At 48.0% G+C, this 12,266-nt stretch overlaps 1 protein-coding gene across 2 annotated transcripts in view; it reads left to right on the top strand.

Moving 5' to 3' along the window:
- The window catches only part of Plekhh1 (pleckstrin homology, MyTH4 and FERM domain containing H1), a 50,118-nt gene that overhangs the window by 16,454 nt on the left and 21,398 nt on the right, over nucleotides 1-12,266 (top strand). For both annotated transcript variants that reach the window (XM_087911701.1, XM_087911702.1), the window contains exons 3-7: nucleotides 2,076-2,138; nucleotides 3,140-3,289; nucleotides 6,875-6,958; nucleotides 9,501-9,582; nucleotides 9,674-10,428. In XM_087911701.1, the coding sequence (XP_087767827.1) occupies nucleotides 2,076-2,138; nucleotides 3,140-3,289; nucleotides 6,875-6,958; nucleotides 9,501-9,582; nucleotides 9,674-10,428 (1,134 nt within the window). The remainder of the gene's footprint in view (nucleotides 1-2,075; nucleotides 2,139-3,139; nucleotides 3,290-6,874; nucleotides 6,959-9,500; nucleotides 9,583-9,673; nucleotides 10,429-12,266) is intronic.

Raw genomic sequence — 12,266 nt, 5'->3', positions numbered from 1 at the left:
CCCCTGAATAAGATTCCAGAATTAGCCGAGTGTAGTGGCGCACGCTTTTAACTCCAGCACTCAGGTGGCAAAGGCAGCCAGATCTCTGTGTAAGTTGGAGATCCACCTGGTCTACAGAGAGTTCCAGGGCAGCCAGGGTTACGGAGAGAGACCCTGTTTCAAAAAACCTAAACAGTATGCCTCTCCTGGCAGGGAGCTAGACTCTCCCTAACCCGTCTTTTATGGTTCTGGGAATGTGTGCATCCAGAGCCTTGCACATGCTAGGCAAGTGGACCACAGTACTACATCTCCAGCCACAGTACACCTACTACTCCAGCAAAGTAGGCAGGTTTTTTAAATTAGTTTTTTAAATGTGCAAGCGTGGTGTGTTTGTGTAGGTGCACATGTCATGGCACATGTGGAGGGCAAAGGTCAACTCTGGAGCTAACTCTCTCCTTTGACCTATATGGGTTTTGAGATTTAACTTAGGCCACCAGGCATAGCAAGAGTCCTTCATCTGCTAAGTCATCTGGCTGGCCCTGTATATGTTGTCTGTTTGTCTGTCTGTCTTGTCTCTGTCTCCACTTATTTTTGGACACGGGCTTATGTGGCCCAAGCTGTCAGGAATTTTCTCTGAGCTCATCTTGTGTTTTTTAATCTTTCTGTCTCCATCTCTTGGGGCTGTTACTGCAAGTGTACACTGCTACACTGTGCAAGATAGAAGGTAAAACTTTGTTTTATTAGTGTGTATGTGGGTATATGTATGGCGGTCAGAGGACAACTTTCGGGGGTTGGTTCTTACCCTCCTTTTGTTGTCACCACTAGTTGGCTCATTCCCTGCTAGTTCTGTCTCTGCCTCCTGTCACACCCCATCTCGTGGTAGAAGTGCTGAGATTACAGATGCAAACCACCACATCTGTTTCCAGAGATGGAATTCGGGTGTCAGGCTTACACAGCAAATGCTTTTACCTACTTAATTAGAATTATTTTAAGCATAGGGGTTACTGGATCATCATGGCCCCAGATGTCATTTGATCCCTATTGTTCTTTAAATATTGTTCTTTAAAAAGATGATAGGTTGGGATGCCCCGAGTGGCCTGCGAGCCAGGCAGAGGCTGCCGCCAGAGCAGTGCAGGGTCCCTGGGCGAGCGGCAGAGTCAGGTGGCTGGATGCGGTGGACGGCAGAGTAAATGGACATAAGGCTATATATAAAGCTAAACATTTATTACTTAGAGAAGAGGGAGACATTTATTACTTAAAGAAGAGGAAAACAGAGAGACATAAAGACAAACATAGAGAGAGACAAAGACACGTGTATACACGCCAAGAGACAGACAGAAGAGAGGCTAAGATGGCGACCAGGAGGTCAGAAGTGGGTGGGAGTGGGTGTGGTTAGTCCTTAAAGGCACCGCAAAGGAATAACAATCCCCAGCACATACACAAGCATACAAATACTCTAGTATCTTTTTTCTGTTTCTTTACCCCTCCCCCCCAGGCCTTAGCTGGCCTGGAACTTGATAGGTAGGTCAGACTGTCCTTGAACTCACAGAAATTCACCTGCCTCTGCCTCCCAAGTGCTGGGCCTAAAGATCACTGCCACCATGCCTGGCCTTTTCCTATTTCTTTAAAATTAATGAAATCAATCAAGAGGATACTCATGAGTGCCATTTTCCTCTAGCTGGTAGATACTTGGGGTGGAAGGAGCACTCTCTTGCCAGTGGCAGAAGGTAGGCGTGTATAGGAGCATGCTCCATGCTGGGTACGTGGGCAGACAGCACCCAGTGTAGAGAGGAAAGAGGCACCAGAGACTAAGGCAGGTTTGGGGCAATGGCGTTCAGGGAGAATGACAGTGACTTCCTATACAAGGGACTATTGTCCTGCAGTGATGACGACAGCAGTGACCCTCCATCTGCTCTGTAATCTTGGGACCAGAGAGCTGAGAATCGCCGTGACAACCTTTACCCTGATATCTGGAAGCCATTTAGCCAGGCAGGTGAAGTGTGGGCCTTGTGGTGTCTGTGTACTTGAGTACCCTGATGCCACTTTCATCGTCAGAGCTTGGTACTAATATCTCCCCTCCGTCTCTGACTTCACAGATGCAGGAACTGGAGCAGAGGCTGCTGGAGGCTGAGCAGAGAGCTGAGGATGCAGAGACTCAGGTAACTGGGCATGGTGGGCGGTGGGAGAGCGCTAGGGACAATGGTCTTCCCACGGAGCTTTCTGTGCTAGTGAGGGATCTTTGGGTAGGCTTGGTGTCATGAGTGGGTGTACTAGTCCAAACTGGCCGTGCTGCAGGAACAAATTGAATCCGCAGTCTGTGTTTTATCGTGTTTAGTCCTCATACCTGGTACACTTCCATTAGGATTAACCACAGAGTCAGCTTCCACTGTGATTCGGGAATCCAGGCCCAAAGAGGTTCCACTGTCTGGCTGGTTACAGGCACACACAGCCTATAGGCTCCACATGCATCCCAGCACAACAGAGTTGTAGGTGACACTGTCATGCTACAACGTCAATGTTTGGACACTCCTGCCTGGAACACACAGCCTTGTTGATTTTTACTGGAGAGAATTTGCTGGTTACCCATGTACCAGATTTCACATACTTGAGACCAGTACAGCTAGTTCAAGTAATTCAGGGCTACATAGAAAAACCTTGTCTCAAAACAACAAAAGTGTAAACACTTTAGCCCAGAAATGATGTATTGTTTCTATTACAGCCCTTTGGTCAGATGAATGGCATGGTCCTATCTAACTCTAAGAGGGTTGGGAAACGTAGGGAAACACGTGAATGTCCTGGGAGTAGTATCTTTGCCTCTGTGGGGTGGGAGCAGATGTCCTCCCAAACCCAACTGCTCATCTTCTTCCTAACATCAACCTTCTCCCCTATCCCATAAAGACAAGGCCTAGGATGTAGCTGGTCTTCTCAGAGTAGTCAAAATGAATTTCTTTGTTGTCAATTCCTTCTTTTGCTCAGATAAAAGCATCAATGGTCTTTGATGTTTTGATTAAACATCATTAATTGGTCTAGATCACCCTGGGTAAGGACCTAAGAAGCATGTTCTGAAGCATCAAGGGGTTAGCCCATTCCATATTATATTGGCCATTGCACACACTACATGGTATCTGAGACCTTAGGAAGACTTGTCGATACTTTTCAGGTGAGCGTGATGGAAGAGAAGATCAAGCTGTCCAATCTGAAGAATGTGGACGCCTCGGGTAGCTTGCACCAAAAGTACCAAGAATTGCTGAAAGCCATGCAAAGCAAAGATGAGCTGATCAGTCAGCTGGAGGCACAGCTGGAGAAGCAGGTAGGAACTAACGTGCGGCAGAGCCTGTTTCCCCTCTCAGTGTCTGTATCAGTTGGCCTCAGTGTCTCCAACCCCTGTGCGTGAGCCCCAAGTGATAGGGAACTCACTTTATCATGAGACTGTTCTCTTACATGGTGATCATTAGTGTCTTCACATCCGTTCATTAGAAGCTCAGGGAAGGTGGAGGAAGCAGGCCCTGGAGGCAGGCAGATCTGGAGGAGAATGTCACCTCTGCTTGATACTCTCTGAGGAAATTGCCTGACTCACTGATCCTCATTTTACAGCTTCATACAATAGAGGTTATGAAACCTCCGAGGTTTGGAGTTAATTACCCCTAGGTATCCGTGTATAATATCAAACACGTGGTTGGGCCCGGTAAGGAGATCTTTTCCTTCTCTGTGGTGGCCTTGTGCCAGGCCAACATGTGCTACTTGATACCTGGCTGTAGTGTGACTGGAATGGCATAGGATTGGATAGTCAGCCTTGGTCAGCTGGTTGGTCAAAGTTTCTCAATGAACCTGAGCAGGCAGAGACTAGATTGCCTCTGAAAATGGTGATTTCTCACAACTTCAAGGGAGCCTCACAGACCACTGCAGTATTCTTAGCATTCTTGCTTCTAGGGACCCCTCTGGCCATTCTGCTACTTCCTGTGCCCAGACTTCCTCCCCTTTATGGTGTGGGAGAATTGTCTGTATTCTGTCAATCATATTTTAATAAAATGCTGATTGACCAGGCAGGCAGTATAGGCAGGAAAGCCAGACAGGAAGTAGGGGTGGAGCAAAGAGACTGGGAGTATTCTGGAAGCAGAAGCTCCCTCTGCCACTCCTGCGCAGACCACCGAAGAGGCAGCATGTAAGCTGTCAGGCTGAAAAAGGTACCAAGCCATATGGCTAACGTAGATAAGGATAATGGGGTAATATGTGTCATAAGAACTGATAAGTAGCCTGACCTAATGGGCCAATCAGCTTTATAACTTATAGAGATCTCTGTGTGGTTGATTTTCTCTGGGACTTGCCGGCTGTGGGGTACCGGGCGGGAACAGATACCCCAACAAGCCGGCCCCTCATGTTACACCTTTATAGTCTTATTACAGCCATCATGCAACCTGGGCTGGCTTTGACCTCCTGTCTTCCTGCCTCTACTTTCCAAGTGCTGGGATTCTGGACACATGCCACCATGTCTTCCCCATCCTGGTTCCATCCTCGTCACTGGCTTCATCTGCCCAGCTTTCCTCTGGTGACTTCTCACCATCCATCTCCAGCCACAAGCCCTGGGCAGAGTCGGGAGACCGATATATCTACATGCGCATTCTCTGTAAAGGTCTCAGCTGACCCAAGCCCTTCCTTCCAGTCATTGTGGGTAATTGTCAGTATTCCCTGAACATCCCTTACTGGATGTGCCTTTTATGCAGTTGGAGGCCTTGTGTCAGAGAAGATAGAATTTTATCCACTGATTTTAGAGATTTTTTTTTCTTTGAGTAGATCAGAGTTGGAAGAAGTGGTTTGTGGGTCAGAATGACTTGATCCCAGGTTAGAAAAAACATTTGTTTACAATTAAAATCAATAGGTAAAGAGTAGATGAGGAAGAATGTTGTTCTCTGAGTCATGACTGCTTGCAGGTGAGCGGCTACATTTCATCCCTAGGTCTCAGTTTCCATGACTACCCTGAGAAGATGTCAGGTGTCTGCTGGCTTTTTGTACAGGGCCAACGAATTTAATTGGTTTTTGTTTTGCAGGCCATATAGTCCATGTCACAACTGCCCAGTTCTGCTGTCACAGGGTGAAATCAATATTGATCATCTGTAAATGAGTGGATATGGATGTGTTCTAATAAAGCTTTATTTATAAAAAAATATGTGGGAGACAAATGAGGGAAGACTGAGTTTGGCCTCAGGGCAATTGTTTACCAGCTTTGAACTAGGTGACCTTGAAGGTCTCTCAAGGTCTGAAATACTGACCTGAGGTTCCCACATTCCCAGGTCCTTTCCACAGACTTCTGCTTTGGAGTCTGTCTGTCATCTGAGAACTGTCAGGCAGTTTTTCCTAGAAGTATAACAGGAGTCATTTTTGCTCAGCTTTGAACCACTCAGGGGTCACCACTTGCTCTGTGCTTTTTAGGTACGGAAATAGTTCTCATCTAAGCTGGCTGACAACTGTGCAATAAGCACTGAACTCTGTACTCTTATTTCTCCCTCAGAATGGCCCAGCAAAAGGGGGATAGCTTATCTCTCCTTAGAGGTGCAGATTCGAGGCCAGAGAGACTAGGTTTAGTGCCTAATACTTTACAGCCAGAGAACTTCCTGTAGGATCGAAACTCACATTTCGTTTTATCCTAGAGTTCTTTTAAGCCTTCCCCCCAATACCGATGCTCAAACTTACACTCTTATGACTGTTCTACCACAGAGCTATATTCTCAGTTTTCACTACCTTTAGATGTAAATCTTTACTTCTTGAGACAGAAGTTTACAATATGGTGATGGCTGTTCTAGAACTAGACCAGGCTGGCCTCAGACTCAGAGATCCATCTGCCTCTGCCTCCTTAGTGCTGGAATTAAAGGCTAGATGGATACCTTTTCAAATATTGATTATTTTGAGAAATACTACTTCTGTGCTCATTTAGCTTTTTTTTTTTTAAATTGTTAGCATAGTGTATGCTCTAGTAGAGAAGAAACCATCCAGAAGGGTCTAGAATGGAAAGTAGCCCTTCCCGTTCTCCCCAGGGCTTCATTGCTGCCTCTCACTGATCCCCTGTGTGAAGCTCATGGACTCTCATTCTGTGGTTGTGCCGTGTTTGCTTAAGTCACTCCTGTTTGTGGGCACTCAGCCTGGTTCAAGTTTGGGGTTCCTATGTTGTGTTGCTTTCTCAGATAGCATTGCAAGGAGCGCTTCCTTTGCAGTGGCTCTGCTAGACCAAGGGTCTGTATGTTTGAAAGTTTGGTAGACATTGTCTAATTGTCTCCACAGAGGCCTTGTTCGTTAGTGTGAGAATTGCTCCCAGTATTCTTGACACTCGGGGGTCCTATCAAGCTAGCCCGATAGAGGGAAATGATGTCCTATATATCTGTATACTTGTGGTCGGGCTTCACAGCCTCTCGTGGGCTCTTTTTCTGTTGTCTTCCCTTTGGATCCTTTGCATGTTTTGCATGTTTACTGGATTGTTCGTGGCAACTATCCATCTGTATGTGTACACCTCCATGGCCAGCCCTCCACTGGTAGTTCAGTTGGTTTAGCCATTTTCTCTTGTCGCACAGTAATTTATAGAGATGGTATATGGATTTATTATTTGGTTTTTTTCCTCTGTGGGTTTTTAGCATTTGTATAATGTGTAGGAAAAAGCCCTTCCCACTTTAAGTTTTGTTTTAGCAAAATTTTGTTGTTTAGTCCATCTGATCTCGGGATCCACCTGCCTCAGCCCCCCAAGTGCTGAGATTGTTAAGTGTGCAGTATCATGCCCAAGAACATCTTAAAAGCCATAAAAAAGAGTTAATTTTCTCTGCTGCGTTGCCCCATCCAGTCACTGGGTTCCTTCTCTTGGCCCTCCTCCCTTTCTGACTGCTGTGATTAACCAAAGGCTTTCTCCTCGCAGAAGCAGACAAGAGCTGAAGAGGCCAAAATTGTTCAAGAGAAAGCTGCAAAGATCAAGGAATGGGTGACAGTAAAGTTAGCAGAGGTGAGTGGAGGTCAGCCTGAGGTCCCGCCCAGGGCCCTGCCTCGCGCGCCCTTCTCATCATCACTTCCTTTCCCTTGTCTTGGTCAGGTTTCCTGAAGCCTCCTCTCACCCAGTACTGGGTTTGTGGTTGGGAAGCTGGGATTAGTATCGGGAAGTTTCTGAGAATCCTCAGCTGCGTTTTAGTGAGCACATCACAATGTCAGTTATTCTTTTTCATCCTCTATTTAAAATATTGTAAGCCATGGGCTGAGAAATGGCTCCGTGGGTAACAGCATGTGTGCAGAGGGACTGAGTCGGGTCCCAAAACCTAAGTTGGGCAACTCACAGCTGCTCATACCTCCAGCTCTGGGGGCTCCACCTCCCTGGCCTCCGCAAGCACCCATAGGCACACACACACACACATGCACATGAGCAACAACTAAAAATAAATTTTTTTAAAAGAATTGTGGGGCTGGAGAAATGGCTCAGTGGTTAAGAGCATTGCCTGTTCTTCCAAAGGTCCCGAGTTCAATTCCCAGCAACCACATGGTGGCTCACAACCATCTGTAATGAGGTCTGGTGCCCTCTTCTGGCCTGCAGGTATACACGCAGACAGAATATTGTATACATAATAAATACATAAATACTTAAAAAAAAAAAAAGAATTGTGGTCAGGCTTGATGTGGTGGCAAACACCTTTAATCCGAGCATTTAAGAGGCAGAGCTCTGTGAGTTTGGGGCCAATCTGGGCTATGCAGTGAAACCCTGTCTCCTCACCCCAGATTGTGGTAAAGTATACATGAACATTGCCATTTTACCGTTTACAAAGTATCCAAGTGCTAGATACAAAGCACATAAAGTATAGCATAGAGTGTGTCCATCACCACCACCTAGTCCCAAAGCTGCCTCTCACCCCAGACAGAAACTTTGTTCACACCAAGCACCTCTGGTTCTCTCCTCCCTCAGCTCCTCTTCCTCTCTATCCGTGCATTTTGTAGTTCATCACTGGCTACAGCTGTGTTTAGGAAGCCGGTACTAGACACTGTAGCGTTACTAGCAAACAACTGGCTCTTTCTAAACAGACAGAGGGACCCACTGGACTGTGAGTTCTTGGGGACAGAACTCAGAATAAACTAGGCCCCCAACCCTTATCTGGCCCTTGCTTGAAAAGTGTTCAATAAAACTGTGTTAGACTTAATTAATTTTTAAAAAAGATTTACCTATTTATTATGTAAGTAGTGTTCGGTCTGTATGTACACCTAGATGCCAGAAGAGGGCACCAGATCTCACTACAGATGGTTGTGAGCCACCACGTGGTTGCTGTGAATTGAACTCAGGACCTCCAGAACAACCAGTGCTTTTAACCTCTGAGCCATCTCTCCAGCCCCAGGCTTATTTAATTTAATAGAAAATACAGCCACCCCAGGACAGAATTCACAGATAGCACAGCGAGAGGACTAAAGTGGATGTAGAGAAGTACACACCCGTGTAACAGCCACTCAGCTAGAGTGGGTGTGGGTCCCCCTAAACGGCTGTGCAGGAGTGCAGACTAAGGTGGTAAAATGCAGAAAGCAGAAGTTGGGTAAGCTAAGAAGAACTGTTGTCTTTTGTGGGGAGGGGGAACAGAGACTGAAGGGACAAATCAGGAAGTGTCAGGTGCCGACAGACTGCCGACTCGGCTTGCAAGGCCATCATATGAGTAGCAGCTTCAGAATCATTTTCTGTGTATGTGCTATACTTCACAATTAAAAAATAATAATAATTCCAGGACAGCATGGGCTACGTACTCAGACTCGCGCAAAAAAAAAAAAATTAATTGCAATGTATCCAAGTCATTGTATACACACACACACACACACACACACACACACACACACACACAGAGAGAGAGAGAGAGAGAGAGAGAGAGAGAGAATGAGAATAAAAACGAACTAGAAAAGAAAGTGCAGGGGCTCCCAAATGGTACCATGTACTACTTTTAAAGATTTGGACTTTTAGGCTTGTTTTGTATTATATATATGAACAAGCAGTGGTTGGGTGTGGCGCGCTGCTTGACCAGCAAGCAAGAACGACCACGAAATGGAGGATTCTTCCCAAATCACACTTTATTGGAGCCTCTCGGTTGAACGGACAGCATGGAGCGAGAGAGAGAGAGAGAGAGAGAGAGAGAGAGAGAGAGAGAGAGAGAGGGAGGGAGGGAGGGAGGGAGGGAGGGAGGGAGGGAGGGCGAAAAACCCAGAGGCAGCTGCTTTTCTAGGGTGGAGAGGCTTGGATACTGTCCTGATTGGTGAATACCATCGGGATAGGGGCTAGGGAAGTCTTAGTTATGCAAATGCAGGCCGAGGGTGAGCGGCAACTTCAAAAGGATTTGTTTACCTCCAAGCTGCAGGACCACCAGCGCCATAATGGCAATGTCCTGAGGGCTCCTTACAGTTGGGCATCCTAAATCTCTATTTCCTTACTACTAGGTATCAAGTCCAGGGCGCCTGGCATACTAGGCATTAGTCTACCACTGAATGACAAGTGACACGGTCCCCTAAACCATCTTTTTCTTTTTGCCCAGCTTGAAACAGAGAATGAGCACCTGAAGGCCCATAACCAGCAGCTCGTGGAGCAGGTGGAAGCCCTTCGGGATGCTCTTGAGGGTAGGTAGATCCAGTGTCTGTAGGCATGGCACGTTGTGGGAAGAATGGAAGACATCCTCAACAGGTGTGTCTGGTTTCGCCTCATCCACAGATCTTCGGATGACACCTTCAGAGAAGCTGCTAGTGGTCCCTGAGGGAACCCCAGAGGGGAATCCTGTCCCTTCAGAGCCCAGAGCCCAACCTGTGGAGCAGGACAGTAATCCCCATACTCAAACTTTGAAGGTGGTTGTGCCTGCACCTTCTCTGAGTGCCCTGCAGAACAAGGACTCGGCGTCAGAAGCCAAAAGTCTTGAGGATTCGAACTTCAGCACGGTCTACCCTGGGGAGATAGCAGAGGCCAAGACCCTTAAATCTCATCTCCAAAGAGAGGGCTCACCCAGCCAGTTGTTCGTGAAGCCTGGCAACCCCAAACATGGGTCAGTTTCTTACAGGGATGACCTGCTTATTACTCAGGGAGGGACATTCCCTGGGACTAAGATCTCTACCAGGGAAGGTGGCCCTGGTAGTAGCTTGACCCTGCCAAAGGTGCGGGCTCCCAGCAATTCCCGGGACAGCTTCCAAGTGACCAAAAGGCACCACAGTCAACCCCAGGTGGGTCCTGGGCATTGTAACCACATGGTAAGCATTAAGATTGGGGCTCTGTCAGCCCTCCCCTCATCTGGCTTCTCCAAGTCTGAAGCCAGAGCTAAAGCCCGGGAAGAAGCAGAGAAGATGGAGATGGAGGAGCCACTTCCAGCTGGAAAACAGGAAGGAAGAGAGAGCCCAAAGTCCCCCGGAGCTGAACTGGAGGAAGGGGAACTGGAGAACAAGCCACCTACACCCCCCCTGCACCGGTTTCCATCTTGGGTAAGTGACTTTATCGGGGTCGGGCAGGGGACAGAGCCAGCTACAGGCGTGGTCTTCACTGAGGATATTTAGGGCCCATGAGGTCAGACTCCTCCTCACGGCCATGTGGGGGGCTGATAGACAGGCCTGCCTGACCCACGCACCTAGGCAGGGCAGAGCCAGAATCTGAAATGACATGTGTCATGTGCCAAGTTGGGTGCTTTGTAATGTCTTCAGTTCACTTTGGTTCTGAGGCACCATGCGTGGAAGTGGAGAGCTCTGCCCTAGATCAGGCCACTGGTGTTCAATTTCTCCCTGTGGACCTGGGCACGTAACTAAGCCTGTGGCCCAACATGAGGGTGGTGGTGATGACTGGTAGGTTCTCTCTTTATTCCCACTTAAGTTGGGGTGGGGGCATTCGTGTGCCATGATGCCCATCTGAAGGTCAGAGGACAACTTGTAGGAATCGGTTTTCTTCTTCCACCATGCAAATTCTGGAAGTCAAACTCAAGTTGCCGGACTTGATGGCAAGGCCTTTACCCACTGAGGCATCTTGCTGATCCTACTAATGGGGCTCCTAAGAGGATTAAATGTATATTGAGGGGATGGAGGGATGGCTCAGCTCTTCCAGAGGACCCGGGTTTGAGTCCCAGCACCCACGTGGTCCCAGTTGACTACTGTCTCTGCAGTTTCAGGAGATCAAATGACCTCTTTCGGCCTCCTTAAAAATGTACCAAATGCACAAGTGGCGCACAGACATACATGCAGACAAACCTCCCTACATACCAAATAATTAGTTAAAATATGTAGTGAACAGTGCGTGTAAATGGTCAGTGGTCACCTTATGGGTGACGTTCTATACAGTGACATGATGTCTAGAATGGAGGTGGGGATCCAGATAAATAAGACTGAACGTGCGTTAGTACAGAGTGAAGACGGGAGATGGGGACGAGGTCATCTTTCTACCGTTCTACTTCTTTGTCTGACATCTGCGATAAAGGTTGAAATAAACACAGACGGGCGGAGTGTTGCTGGTTCACAGGCGGGTGGTGAGGATGGCATGGTGCCTGGCACAGAGCCTGACATTCGGGAATAGCCTCAGCTGTCTGAGGGGCTGGGAGTTATCTCTCCCTTTGATAGATCGGCACTGCTCTCTAGAGTTCAGCCACTTCCCCACGTCATGTGGGTAGTGACGGAACTAGGCTTCCAGGAGAGGCCTGGCCGCCTGAGGCTCAGCTCCCGCACTCTAGCTGCCTTGCCCCTGGGGACACGGGCACACATGTCAGTCTTTTAGTCAAACCCAGTGCTACAGATGGGCAGTGACATCTATCTACTCCTGGCCGTTGAGAAAATGGGGTACTCTCAGTGGGGTGGAGGCCCCTAATTTCAGCAGCACGCTCCCGGGTCTCCTTTTGAAGTGCTAGTTCAAGGAGGCTCTGCACGCAGACTTTTAACTGTACCCTTAACAGCGACTGCAAGCCAGCTTGTGTGTTACTACAGAGGCACAGTAGAGTGTGGAACAAGATTGGCTCCATGTGGTCCATCAGCTGTATTCCAGGATGACCGTGTTAAGACTCAGAGTCAGGTCTGACCTCCCTGTTTCTGCTGGTATCCGGGAACCCCGTGATCAGCAGTACCGTTTGAGGAGACTCCGCCTCCTATTTTCAGTCCCCTTTGTAACTCGCTCCTGATGGAAAGACAGACCGCCAGTTTACCCACGCTCCCTACCGCAGCTCGGGTGTCTCCCTCAGACAGAGCCTGGAATCCAGAGAAGGGCGTTCTCAGTGCAAGTACTTGGCGGGTCGGTGCCACCCGCCTTCCGTGTTTCAGCCGCTCTTTTTCTCTAAGCCTTGCAACAG

The sequence above is a fragment of the Myodes glareolus genome, chromosome 11 (assembly GCF_982192425.1).
Source record: "Myodes glareolus chromosome 11, mMyoGla1.1, whole genome shotgun sequence".
NCBI classification, from domain to species: Eukaryota; Metazoa; Chordata; class Mammalia; order Rodentia; family Cricetidae; genus Myodes; species Myodes glareolus.
The sequence above is the reverse complement of the archived record's forward strand: the minus strand, read 5'-3'. Positions and strand labels throughout refer to the sequence as shown.